The sequence below is a fragment of the Papio anubis genome, chromosome 13 (assembly GCF_008728515.1).
Source record: "Papio anubis isolate 15944 chromosome 13, Panubis1.0, whole genome shotgun sequence".
Lineage (NCBI taxonomy): Eukaryota > Metazoa > Chordata > Mammalia > Primates > Cercopithecidae > Papio > Papio anubis.
In genome coordinates, this window is record NC_044988.1 from 31,735,217 (window position 1) to 31,749,580 (window position 14,364).

Sequence of the window (14,364 nt, forward strand, 5' to 3'; positions counted from 1 at the left end):
TTCCTTTGACAAGATGAAAGTCTTCTCAAGTCCCACCTTCTCCAGGAAGCCTTCTGAGACTATGCTCACTGAAGATGTCTTCTCCCCTGAATCAACTCGTTCAACTACACTTTATATATTTGGTTGGTCCCACCACATATGATTGGTAAACCTTCCACATTAATTGCCTCACACATTGATATGCTTACTACTCAACGTAACAGAGGAGACAGCTGAGATTTTTTAAAAAGACCATTTTAAAAAACAATTTATATAAATAGATTCGTATACAAAGAAGAAACACATATACAGAGCACCCCAATTACCAGTATGGTGGATCCTACCCCTTCTTTTCTGCATTGGGAAACAGAACAGAGAACAGAAAAAAATGATTCCATCTTGCTTTTAACTCTTTCCACCTATGTGCTCAGTTTTTCAAGTAGAGTTTCTATTCCTTTGCTGGTGCTTTTGTTTTTTTCCAATGTAGGAATCAAGCTTTTCAGTGCAGCTTTGACTTTGTTTGCAACTTCTAGGTCACAACTCTGAAGGAGACTGAAGAGAGGAAAAAAATTAAATTTCATAAGAACTCCTACATCATCTCCAATACTACCTGTACCAATAGTATAAAAGACTTGGTTAACTGTGAGACAAGCCTTGTAACTATATACACATTATTTTTCATTCAAAGGATGAATGATGAGGACCAGTAGCTTATATTATAAAGCCATGGAAAAAAAATGTTTTAGAATCTTGCTGGTGGAGTCACCCAAGCAAAGACATTTGCAGGACCAACAGCATTCCATACAGAGTTGGCTCTACCTTCACATTATCTTAGGACTTACTTACATCCATCTTAAAATGATTCTACATGTATTCTATCTTCCCTTCCCCATCTCAGGATTATAAGCTCAAGAGCAGGGACCGTATTTTATTTATTTCATGATGCTACATTTATAGAGCAGACAGCCAAAAAATGCCCACCACATGGCTGAATGAAAATGTGTGAAGAGAGGCACAGAGAGGTCAGAGTTAGCAGCCTTCTCACTGAACTCCACAGCACTAACGTTTAGTGAAGGGGCGAAGAGCTTCACTGTGGAGCTTCACTGCGTGGGTGTGAAACCTGCCTCTACCACTCAGTAACTGTACAACCAAGAGCACGCTATTTAAATTCCCTTAAGACTCAGTTTCCCAAATTGTAGAATGGGATTCACAACAGAGTCCACCTTCTACCTCACAGAGTTGTTTTCTGAGGTTCAAATGGCCTTGTATCTAAAGCTCCCAGCCAGAGCCTGACACTTAGTAAGCACTCAATAAATGTTAGCCATTCAACAAAATAACCCCGGCCTCTGCTTTCCGAAACCCTGCCCGAGTACCCTATCAAAAGTGAAGGGAGCCCTAGACACTGGTAACAGCGGGCCTATTTCTCTGTGAATAGGACGTACAGCTCTGACTGCAGAGCACCAGGCCTGAATTTCCTGTTCTCTTCTTTTTCAAGACCATATGTAAATACGGACCTCTGAAACACATTCTAGAAATGAGGTACTTGGTATTTTCCAAAGTCCCTGGTCCCAATAACTTCCATTATGTCAATAAAGAGGAGGATAAATGATCAGTACCAAGCAGTATTCTACTGCTTCTGGAAGACAAGCAACAGATTCAGCTTGCCACCTATGACGCTAAAAAGTAAAGTTCCCTTGTAATGAATTTGTGACTCACTAGGTGTTTTAATTTCATGCATCTTGGCTAAACACACAGTATATAACACATAATAGTTATTGCTTACTAAGCATATGCCACATATTAGACATAATACTAGGCATTTTATATGCATCATTCCAATCTAGTTTTCATAACAACCATAGGGTTATGATTAATCTCATTTTTTTGCCACCAAGAAAATTAAGGCCCAGGAAAGCTGAATTTTCCCAAGGCTATGCACTAAGCTGGAACCCAGGCAGTCTGTCAAGAGCCAATACTCCCAAATGATAGAGAATTTTGCTTCTCTGAATCACTTTTCAGCTAACATACAAGGCTGATTTTCTTTTCACCTAAAATTTACAAAAACAATTTTTTGTATTAGTTATATACAGCTCAACTTCCATTTAGAACTTCAAATATTTCCTGTGCTCCTGTTCCAATTCTAAGTAGTGCTCCATAATAAACCTATAGTATCCTTCCTATGTTTGAAATCCACCTAACGGGAGTTCTGATTGATGAACATCCTTTATAAATTAATTTCATGGCATTGCTGAAATTTCCAGTTAATTGAGTGTAAAGAAAGAATGTGTCAGTAGATGTTAATACTCCAAATGCCTGGTAAAAGAATTTGTAACAAAAAAGTTCATGTATCAGCTAATGAATTCTGACCATTTGACATCAACTGGAAAATTAACTAATTTTAAGCAGAAATGAACAAAATGATCTATAACACTTACATATTGGGAGACACTGACATACCTGAAGATATGAATGCTCCTACGTGTGTTTGTGAGTGTATGTGTACCAGATCAGGTATATGTTGAAGAAACATTTAAAATAACACTTGCAAACAATATAAATTAGGTTGCATAGCATGTTGCAAGTGAAATATCTTGAGAAATTCAAACTAGAGTTGGTATCTGTTTTCCCAAACCTTAATAACACAGCAGGGGAAAAATCAACAGTAATTGCTTCAAGGCAACATACAAATCTTTTTTTAAATGAATGCTCTTAACAGAAGGTTTTCATCTGCACATAGAATGTTTGGAAAATTTCAATGACTTGTGGATTGATAAACTCAACTAAGTTCAGAGAATAATACAAAGCAGGCCACAGTTCATCACTGTTTTTTTCTCATTTTAAGTCAGATATCAACAATTAGCATACAGACTTCAGTAGCAAATGCTCTTCCAATCCTTTTAGAATCTTTTAAAACAACGAAGGAAATTACATGTAGAATTAGGCATGACTTAAGAATCAACATTGTCACAGTTTTCACAGGGACATAAGTTATTCATTAAAAAAAATACAAGCTGGGCGCCGTGGCTCATGCCTGTAATCCTAGCACTTTGGGAGGCCAAGGTGGGCGGATCACGAGGTCAGGAGATTGAGACCATCCTGGCTAACACAGTGAAACCACGTCTCTACTAAAAATACAAAAAATTAGCCGGGCATAGTGGCGGGCACCTCCAGTGCCAGCTACTTGGGAGGCTGAGGCAGGAGAATGGCATGAACCCAGGAGGCAGAGCTTGTAGTGAGCCGAGATCGCACCACTGCACTCCAGCCTGGGCGACAGTGCGAGACTCCATCTCAAAAAAAAAAAAAAAAAATTATGTTTTTGTCAAAACCATAAACATGGTGAAGCCACCTGATATCTTGTGAATGTTATAATTTGTCAAAAAGATGGTAGTTAAAAAATCCTAAGGGCCAGGCACAATGGCTCATGCCTGTAATCCCAGCACTTTGGAAGATGAAGATGGGAGGATTGCTTGAGCCTAAGAGTCTGAGATCAGCCCAGGCAACATGGGGAGACCCCCATCTCTACAAAAAATAAAAAAATTTTAAAAAAGCTGGGTGTGGTAGCATGCGCCTGTAGTCTCAGCTACACAGGAGGCTGAGGTGGGAGGAAAACTTGAGCCCAGGAGGTTGAGGCTGCAGTGAGCTGAGATTGTGACATTGTAGTCCAGCCTGGGTGACAGAGTGAGATGGAGTCTCAAAAAAAAAAAAAAATTCTAAGGACTGACTGAAAGAGTTACATTTGCTTTCTAATATTTGGTATGCTTGTCTAGACCATGACTGACTGGAAGTAATACTAGACTACTGAGAACAAATATTAGAACTGAGAAATCAATGTGAAGGAAGTATGTCTTCTGCATGACCAGGCCCTGCTCAGAGAAGGGCACATGATATACATACCTAGAAAGAATAATGGCACCTCGATTTACACTAGCCCAGGACTTCAGGTTCTTCACACCAACATGCTCTACAAGAGTTTTTGCAAAACAACCTGTAAAATATACTGAAGCTTAGTGAACATCATATAATGAGATTTATACTCCCCAACCCATTCTCTACTGCCCTCAAACGTGCAAATATTTTTAAATAAAAAAGCTAATAAAAGTAGCTTTCACCCAGTCTCCCTTTTAACACTAAAAATTCCAGTGCAGGTTTATCTAATGCATTTTCAAAACAGCGATTTCTTTTAACTCTGATCCAAAACCTAGGCTATGTTTAGCGGTAATTACTCAAGATAAACAATGAATTCTAATAAAACACTCACTGAGTTATGTCTGCATTTCTTTGTACTATTTAACGATTTAACTTTGACCTAAAAGCTATTCAGTAAATAAATGTTTCACAGTAGCACCTCATGGTTGGTTGAAATCAAGTTCTTCCTCGTGGAGAAATGCTTCACTCAGAAGGTGCCATGAACATAACACAGTGTTCACGTGTTCAACAGTGGTTGGTAAATGATTGTTCTAGCTTACACTTGGCATTTCTCTTTACAACACTTACATACTCACAAACCAAAAATACCATTTGTCTCCTGTTATTCTGGTACTTCTGATTCCCAAGGTCTTGGTATTATCTTTTTCACTGTGCAATTAATGCTTGGACACAGGAGAAATTCTGATAGCTAAGATTTAGTGTAGATGGAGGTAGGGACAACCTATCTTGACGGCAAACATCATAGTCAGGTAGCATGTACTACATAATTCATTCAGATACCTAAATGTAAGGACTCTTTAAAAGTCAAGAGGCCTATGGCTATTCAGCCTTTCATGGTACCTGCTAAACAGGGACAGAGTTCACCTAGTGAGGCAAACTGTTTTCCAAAGCTGACAACAATAATATCTCCTGTCCTGTGTGCTCTTCTAGAATGCAGCCACTCCCTCATCTACAGGGGGAATCCATGTCTTCTTTTGAATCACGGGGGGCCTCTGTGATTGATTTGACCAAAATAGTATGATGAAAGTGGCATTAAATGACTGCTAAGGATAAATCATGGGAGTGCCAGGCATTTACTTTGTTCTCTCAGGATGCTCACTCTTAAAAAAGCAACCACTATCTCGTGCAGGAGCCCAAGCAGCCTAGGAAGGGAAACTGAAGCTGTTGATCTCCAGTCAACAGTCAGTACTCACTTGCCAACCATGTGATTGAGTTATTCCAAAAAGTGGACACTCCAGCCACAAACCGAGCAGCCTTAGATGACTGACTCTGAGCACAGAGGAGGCAAGCTCCACCAGACCCTGATCAAGTCATTGTTTTGAAAATTACTACGTTTTAAGGTGGCTACTATACAGTAAAAGAGAATCAAAACAGCTAGACATGCAGGAGGACAAACTCATTTGGTGCTATAGGAATACGACAAGACAAACACATCAGACCCAAACAGGCAGATTTTAGGGTTCTCAGCACATTTTAATTAAGAGGGAGAAAAACCACTGGACATTAAGCCAGACTACTTTTCTGGCATAAACTCAACTATACATTAGCTTTTTAATAATGAAAAAGATGATTCCATATGTTATTTTTTTTCTTTAATATTCATCACAAGGCTTCTCTTTTACCAAAAAAATTTTCAGTGAAAAATAGCCCCAGGTCCCCATTCTTAAAGGTAAAGTGAGAAGAGACAGCTCTACTGCTATACTGATTGCCTCACTAGCCATTAGAGCTGCCACTTGCCGTAAGACATGAATTCACGATCTGTCACTTTTTTTTCAGTCATTGTAATGAAAAGCCCAAACTGTTTTAATTCACTAGGGGAAAAAAATCTCTCCAGTGGTTTAAATACCAGATGCAATTTGGATTTCCTAAGTGAAGGTCTGGTTGGAGATAGGACTGAGAGGGGAATGGCATGCAAATGCTAATGCTGTCCTTCTCTAGAGAGCTGAGTTTCTACAGAGCAGCTGTAAGGCTTACAAAAAAACAGAAAGCGCCAAAGACTGGCTTACTCTTTGGTCACATGTATTTCAATACCAAATAAACAGGCACTAGTCCAAAATTCTCTTACGAGGATAATCTTCCTCTGCTTATTCTTTCTTCAAACACAGAGATAAATATCATGCCTTTCTACTGAGGTAATGATACTCAACAATTGGGGCCCCCTGCCCCGCTCACCATCCTCATTAGAATGGCATTTTAAGGCAGTGACCAAGCCAGGTTAGAAGCCTGCAGCAGCAGAGGAAGGAGAACAGAGAGAGTGGGGGGTGTGGGGGGGGGGGGTGGAAAAAAGAAAGAAAATTAAAGAGTTCTCGGGCACAAATTTCTAGGGGAAAAAGCATTACCAGCAACCACTGAATCATTTCTTATTCACAGACATCATTTCTAAACACTCAACAAACTTCATTTGAGCCTAAATGGCCGGTATAAAGTTCAGGGATGCCAGGAATTACTGGAATTCCACATAAGATACAAGAAAAGGTCAAATTTCATAGCCTACCTTCTCTCCCATTGTCTTTCATCTTTTTATCTTGCTCTATTAACCACTTCAGAACTAGATGTCCCGCAGGATGTTCTGCAATGTGAAGCTATGAGGGGTCAAGAACAGTTAATCTTAAAAGCTGTTTTCATTCATGCAAATACATTTGAATGAATACATACAATTTATGTCACCACATACTGATAAGGACTCAGCCACTTTTAAAGTTCCACAGGCTTAAGAGGTCTTTATCTAGAACAACCATCATACTTGGGGGGAACAGAGATCTATTCTAATCCCCAGACCAAAAGACGGTTATGTCAGATAACACAGCCACTGCACAGCACTTTAGTCTCAGCTTCATGAAATGTGCTCTGAACAGTAGCAGCACAAGGCTCATCTTAATGCCAATCATGTCTTAGACTGAAATATGCCATTCTCAGACACAAATAAACCTACAGGACAGAACACTAGAGCAGAAACATCAAAACCCAATGCTGCATGCTGTTTAAGTACACCTGACTACCTAAGGGGATTATCTGATGAGCAACTCAAGAAAGCATCTCTTCAGCTCAACCTTACTCCTTTTCAAGAGCAATAGCAATCGTTCCCAGTTACTTGGGTTTCTCCTTAGCAAGTATGGGAGGCAACCGGCTCAGTCTCCTTATAGCGAAACTTTCAAGCTGCATTCATCTTTCCCATTTGTTAATATGGTCAGGAGGAGCCAGGGCTTCTCTAAGATCTCTTCTCTTCCCCAATCTCAGGTGTCAGAAGCACCTTGGGCATTCAATACTTGGCAATCATTTCATTCATAACCAAATACATGTCTGCAAAACATTCCCAAGTGCCAGGCTTTGACCCAGATGGTTAGAGAAAATTAAAGATGAATGTAATTGCTGCTGTGGGAGGTTCTTTGTTGTTATTCAACAGGCATCTCCCTCCCCAGTTTTCTTACTGACACCCCGCATCCTCCAAAAATGAAGTTTTGTGGCCTTTGCAGCTTTCCTGCCTGGCCTTTAATGGCACATTACCTCTCCGTCCTTGCCACCAGGATGCAGTTCTGTTGCTGCCAAGCTGGCGATGGCATTCATGGCAGGCTGAACGTCTCCAGTGGCAGATCCCAGAATGTCAGACACCAACACACACGCAGACTTATCTAGCACCACTTCTTGGGCGTGTTCTTGCAGGTAGCTTAACAAAGCTGGAGAAATGGATTCTAGGAGCTCCCGTCTGCGGACCTCTGTATCTTTCTTACTGTTGAATATGTTGAATGGGGTATTAGGGTAAGATAAATCGCAAAGGAAATGTGATCTTATTATCACAAAAACCTCTAAGAGCTTATCACAGACTGTATCACACTCTATTATTATTGTCTATCTTTCTGTTAAGCACGTAGACAGTGAGTGATTTGAGTATGTGTTCTATCTGTTTTTAAAAATATTTCTGTCCCGCGATCTGAATAATGCCTGCCACGGAACAAGCGCTCAATAAAGGGAGTCTGGCTTGTGTAATACCAAAAAAAAAAAGCCAAAAACCAAACAACATACCCACAAAACAACACGTTTACACTGCTGTATGGACACCATACTCTAGGGTAGTCAAATACGTGGTATCGGTAGCTTTGAAAAGAAAGCAACACAAAAGTCAAACCACACACCTGAATGCCTACTATGTGCCAAGGGCTCAGAGGTATTCTTTTGGCACGACACTTTTGTTTCCTTTTCAAGATAAAAGCTTTAAGAATCTGTCAAAAATACAGGCTTGAAAATGGAATTCACCTTTTCAGCAATTTTAGAGAGAGGCGTAAGTGGATTTCTGGACGCATGCACTATTCAACATCAGCAGACAACCAGAGCAGAGGAATAAAGAAGTCAAGCCATTCTACTTGTTTTTACCTGTGTGCATTTCCATCTCCTTTTTGCAGAACTTCAATGATTTCTCGTACTGTATGTGCAGGATCTCTGGGGCTTAGTAAGTACAACAGGACCTTCCTTCCATATTTGTCATTTACTATGCTAGGCAACGAACTGATAATTTCCTGTAACATTATAAACAAAAAGAAGAATCAATATCTGCATTCTTAAAAAAGTACCACAGGACCTTCCTTCCATATTTGTCATTTACTATGCTAAACAAGGAACTGATAATTTCCTATAAAATTATAGTGTATGTGCCGCCGAAGTGAGCACAATGTCCTATAAAATTATAAACAACAACAACAACAACAAAAAGAATTGATATCTACAGTCTTAAAGTATGCCTGGAATTTCAATGGTGAAGGACATACTTAACTATTTTTCCCAGCGTACTTCATGGAAAATGTGGAGCTAGTTCTGAAATTGTCTCATTAAAGCACACAGAGATTTACACTTAGAACACAGAATCAATTCTCTTTTGTGACTAGCATTACTGAACAACTCATTTATATTAACTGACCAAGCCCAAGGACTTAAAAAATATTTAAAGGTGTTATCTTCATTCATTATGGCCAGTATTTCTTGGGCCACTATTACGAGGGACATCACTTGCTGAGGTCACTGAGTAGAGACAGTTAATTTGCAGCTGCATTTAAATGTAGCATCGGCATGAATGAAGAACATTTCTATTAGAATTTCCCTGCTGAGATGTATGTGAAAGGAGATAAAGAAACTCTGTTAAATCGAACAAGTGGATAAAGGCTTTTAAAGTTAGGTTGCTTATTCATGGCAAATGAAGGCTGTTTAGCTATCGCAATGAAAAACAAAAACAGAGGAGGAGGGGAAACCAAATCCAGAAAGCCTCAACTAAGCAGTTACAAATTACACTGTATGACATTTCCAATCAACATACCCAAGAACAGTAACCTCCTTTTCTAGTTGTTTGAATTTAAGGGACAAAAGCAATGTCATCCCCACCCTAACTAAACTCCTGTGTAAGTCTGATGTTTTCAAAGACAGAAAAGTCACTTGAAAATTTTTAAAAATTCCTTTATTCTTAATAGAGAAGATGCAACAGAAGAGTCATCAATTTGTTTCCCCACCTCTGACACTCCTATTTCTTGTAACAAACTTTACAAGTATTCAATGCATGTTTGAGCACCCCATATTCTTTAGAACTGGCTGGGCCTCGGGAACAGTTCTGTCCAACTGGCCAGGTTTACAGATGAGGCATCCAGAAAGAGGAGAGGACCTGCCAGAGGACTCACAGTGGCAGTGTCCTGGTTCTCCAACTCCAAATCCAGTCTCTTTCAAACATCAAACCTCCTCTAAAGGAAAGGGATTCTCTCTGAGAGGACACATTCAGATCTGCTCTTCTTAAAAGGGCCTATTTATTATGATGAGATTAGCAATTTCAGTGTAAGGAACCGAGCTCAAAATCAAGTCAGCCATCAACCATGGGACCATGAATCTCGCTGTGTCATGATCCTACAGCTGATGATGCTGCTCCAGGTTCCAAACACCAAGTTTCTCTTTTTAAAATCCCAACCTTCCCTCATTTTTTGCACAAAAGTATAGCATGCTTCTGATAACAGTAGCTAACACTCATTAAGTGCTTACTAGGAGTCAAGCACTACTGAGAGCTGCGCACTGATCATCTAACATAATCTTCTGACGACTACGTCCTGTTTCTAGCAGTCTGATCCTCATTATGCTCTCCTAATTACTTCTGAAGTCTAAGATCACAGTATAAAGATTTCCATGTAAAACATAAAAGTTTTCAGAGAACTGAAAATTCAATAGGTCTAACCACCTCAAAATGAATATATAATTTCAAGCACCCAGGGAAAATGAACATAAAATTTCAGTAATAAATGGGAAAACACACACACAAAAAATACACAGAACTTGTTACAAGGTAGGGAACTCTTTCAAGGCAAACAAGCTCCAATGTGAATTCAATCTATGTTTTTTTTTTTGAGACGGAATCTCACTGTTGTCCAGGCTGGAGTGCAGTGGCACGATCTTGGCTCACTGCCACCTCTGCCTCCTGGGTTCAAGCAATTCTCCTGCCCCAGCCTCCGGAGTAGCTGGGACTACAGGATGCATCATGACACTCAGCTAATTTTTGTATTTTTAGTAGAGACAGGGTTTCACCATGTTGGCCAGGCTGGTCTTGAACTCCTGACCTTAGGTGATCCACCCACCTCAGCCTCCCAAACTGCTGGGATTACAGGCATGAGCCACCGCACCCGGACAATCTATGTGTTGTTGATAACGAAGTGTTTAGCGCCCCAAATATGGCGTAACTTGAGTGTGCCTTTACTGTACCTTTAGGTACCTATATTAAGCTTTAACCAACTCATAAAAGAGGACAAACGCTTTAATTTCTTATATATTTTGTTAATTTGTTGAAAGAAAGAGGTGAGAATAATACATAGGCTGGGCCAATTTCTACAGTTAAAAAAAAAAAAACACAAAAAAACTGAAACAAAACTTCGCGGCCCTTAACAAAATGATTCTGAAATATAACACCGTTAAAAATGGTTTTTTTTTTTTTGAGAAAAAACAAAAACTGTATGTAGTGAACAACTATAATGGCTACTCTTCACTTTTATTTAACATTTTTTTCCCTTGGTATAGGGAGGAGGCATGACGCCGGCAATGTATTCCTCAATATAGCGAGCTTTCTCCACAGCTTCCACGCTTAGGGACTAATCCGACACATATGGCTTGGGCAGAAATTGTTTTATAAAATGAGAAACAGGGACCTCATGATATGCATAAAACCTGTGCTTAAATACTACTCAGACCAGTCCTCAAATTCATTGAACTTTACTCCCTTTTGGTTTGTAATTAAGGAATTTAGAATCTAAATTCATATTTAATTAAGGCTTTTAAAAGAATGCCAATGTTTATAAATAGCAATTTTACAAAAAACTAAAAAACATTTACTTCAAAATGTAATATTTTTCAACCCACCTTATTGATCAGAAAAAAAAAAATGTAGTATCATTTAATCCTTCCCCAGATCACCCTCATTCCAGCTTTCCCCTACCATCAAAAACACACATCTTTGAAAGAGTACTTATACACTTCACTTCTCTTTAACTTGGGTTACAGAGAAAATGGGGAAGTTCTGGATTATCACACAGTGTGTACTAACAATTCCAGTAACATGTATAAATAGGTAAGAGACAGCTAAGGCATAGTTAATTTTGTGCAGAATTTAGTCTCTCGGGTCTTGAGTTCAAGCTGTGTAGCCTTTGGCAAATCCATTAACCTCTTTGCATATTAATTCCCTTATTTGTAAAAGGAAATGATAGACCTGCCTAACGCATGGGCTATTACTAGGAGCAAATCAGAAAAAGTCACACTGCAAAGTGAAAGCTGTCACAAAATAATTATTTCATATGAAAAACATACCTCTCAATATGTATATCCTCCTTAACTATGGAGATTAAATAAAGCTAGCTGAGTCATGAGTTTTCACCCTCAAGAGAAAGAATAGCAAAAATTGTTTAATTTGAAAGGTTCTGGCTTAGCTTACTCCTAACAAGAGTTAACTTACAGAAAATTCACAAAGGCCCATTTATTGTGATTTCTTCTTAAGCTCTAAAGTAGGCAAGTAAACAAAGAAAGCATGGGAATTACAAAGACTTTCCTTCTGAAGACATCTTTGGCCAGTTCTGACCGCCTTGTGCTGACCTCTAGCTAGATACCTTGGCACTCTTGTGTTGCCAATGCTCTTTTAAAGAGGAAGGGTAAAGGTCAAAATAAAAGATGCACACATGTGTATGCATTTTTGGTCGAGGTTAGAAATGTAAAAATCAACCCATTCATGGTGCTGAAGACTGAGCCTGTGGTGTCCACTCTTACGGTAGTTTGCTGTGGGGACAAAAAGAAATGCAGACTACTATATGGAACCTAAAATCTAGTGAAGAGGGAAGACAGTTAATAAAAAGTTAAAACTAAGAGATTTAACTAATGGCTAACAGAACTATAGAGGGCAGGTTAGATCATCAGGCAGCTTCCCGAGTGTTTTGTTCTGAAAACAGGGTGACTATTTGCAAAAGTCTACCTTTTCAGCTGCACTAAAAAAACTGGAAGGTCTAGTTTAGTGGGTACAGTGCCTCGTTCAGTTCTGCAAAATAAAAAATGTCCAGGAGATTGCCTAACAATGAGCATATTTAATACTACTTAACTGTATACTTCAAAATGGTTAACATGGTAAATTTTGTTATGTGCCGTTTACCTCAATTAAAAAGAAAACAAATGTGAAGATCTATTGCCATGGAGCTCACACTGCCAGGGACTGGAGCTGAATGGCGCCCACCACCTTGGAGAGGGCGTGTGCTCTCGCCATTTCCTACAGTCCCTCCCACATCTCCTTGTCTCACACCTGGCCTGGCCACTCATTTACCTATCTGGTCAATGAAGGTTTTGCAGGTTTGTGAGCCCTGGGTGAGATCATGATTAACTGCTCAAGGAAAGGATGGCAAAGAAAAAGACTACAGTAGTTGAGTGGGTGGGGAGACCACATCTGACTAGAAGATCACTATCTGGTGATTACACTAGAGCTTAGTCTTAACAGAAAACAAGCAGTGATTAAGGGGCTATGATTTCAACTTGACATTTTGGGAAATCTAGTTACTCTAAATGGAATGCTTAGCAACACACTAAGCTTTCTTGGCTATTTTTAAAAGCACTGCGTAATGCAATGGTTTTGTAGTGGCTGAGTGGGAAACAGGAACACATGACTCTCTATATAAACACATGCAGCAAAACTGGCAGTCCAGAGATTCTGCTAAGTGCCTAAGAGAAACTTAACATGTCCCAAGGAGACATACACAAGAATGTTCATGGATGTGGATTAGCAAAAATTAAGAATTAAAGTTAGTTTTTAAAATTGTAAACAATCTAAACATCCACCACCAGAAAAACAGAAAATAAATCGCAGTACAGTCACATGTAATAGAATACTATTTGGCAGCGAAAAATAAATGATTAGAATGTGGATGGGTAAACTATGGCACATTGGTCAAATCCAGCCTATAGCCTGTTTTTGTCCATCTTGCAAGCTAATAATGGTTTTTACATTTCAAAAGGGTTTTAAAAAACAAAAACAAAATGAACAAGAATACGTGATAGGACCATATATACCCCACAAAGGCTAAAATAATTATTAACTGGTCCTTTATAAAAAAGGCATGCTGACCCGATGCTAAATCTCACAAACATGACAAAAGAAAAAAAAGCAAGATGCAGAAGAATACATGTAAGACATCATTTATACAGAACTTGTAAACATGTGAAATAAAATTAGATACATGTTTTACAAAATAAAAAATGTCTACATATAGTGAAAGGAAAAGGAAATGCATATGAATAATAAATACCAAATGTATCATAGTAGATACGGGGCGATGACAGGATACCAGGGATGGGTACACAAAGGGCTTAAATTTGAACTGTATTTGTCAAGTTCTTTTTTATGCCAGGTGGTGGGAGGCTGGGTGTTCACTGTATTATTCATACCTTTCTGTATATTTTAAAGACAATGCCTTTAAAAATATGCATCAATATTTATTCACCCTCAAACAGCAATTAGCTAGTGTACTTATTTACTTTCCAACGAACATTGCTGTCAAACCGCCTGCGTATCAATGACAACAAAGGTAAACTGGATGAAACTTTATGTTTATTTAGGAAAGTAAAGTAGTTAGAAAGAGCTCGTATCCATTTTGAAAGGTGAAAGGCTCAGCTGACCAGGCTGTGATTTCAACCTGACATTTTTGGGAAGTCTGGGTGCCCTGAACAGAGTGCTTAGCAACACTAAGCTTTCCTGTTTATTTTTTAAAAGCACTGCATACTGCAACTGTTTTTGTCGTAGATGAGGGGTGGGAAAAATTCAAGGGCAATTAGCATTCCAGAATTTTATCACAAGCTACACAGTTTAATAATACACAGAACCTGTTGAACATTTGTCAGTTACAGACAAGAGATCGGCAAATCAGGCCATTCAGGGAAAGCTGCCCTAAGTATGATAAAGTCATTAAGAATGTGGGT

General features: G+C 39.0%; 1 protein-coding gene across 3 annotated transcripts in view; it reads right to left on the bottom strand.

The window, feature by feature from the left end:
• Positions 1 to 218: 218 nt before the first annotated feature.
• The window catches only part of PUM3 (pumilio RNA binding family member 3), a 41,381-nt gene continuing 27,235 nt past the window's right edge, over positions 219 to 14,364 (bottom strand). For all 3 annotated transcript variants that reach the window (XM_003911754.3, XM_017949900.2, XM_021927519.2), the window contains exons 14-18: positions 8,275 to 8,417; positions 7,411 to 7,633; positions 6,401 to 6,488; positions 3,874 to 3,964; positions 219 to 531 (exon numbers count right to left, since the gene is read on the bottom strand). In XM_003911754.3, coding sequence (XP_003911803.2) covers positions 399 to 531; positions 3,874 to 3,964; positions 6,401 to 6,488; positions 7,411 to 7,633; positions 8,275 to 8,417 — 678 coding nt within the window. In that variant the 3' untranslated portion in view covers positions 219 to 398. The remainder of the gene's footprint in view (positions 532 to 3,873; positions 3,965 to 6,400; positions 6,489 to 7,410; positions 7,634 to 8,274; positions 8,418 to 14,364) is intronic.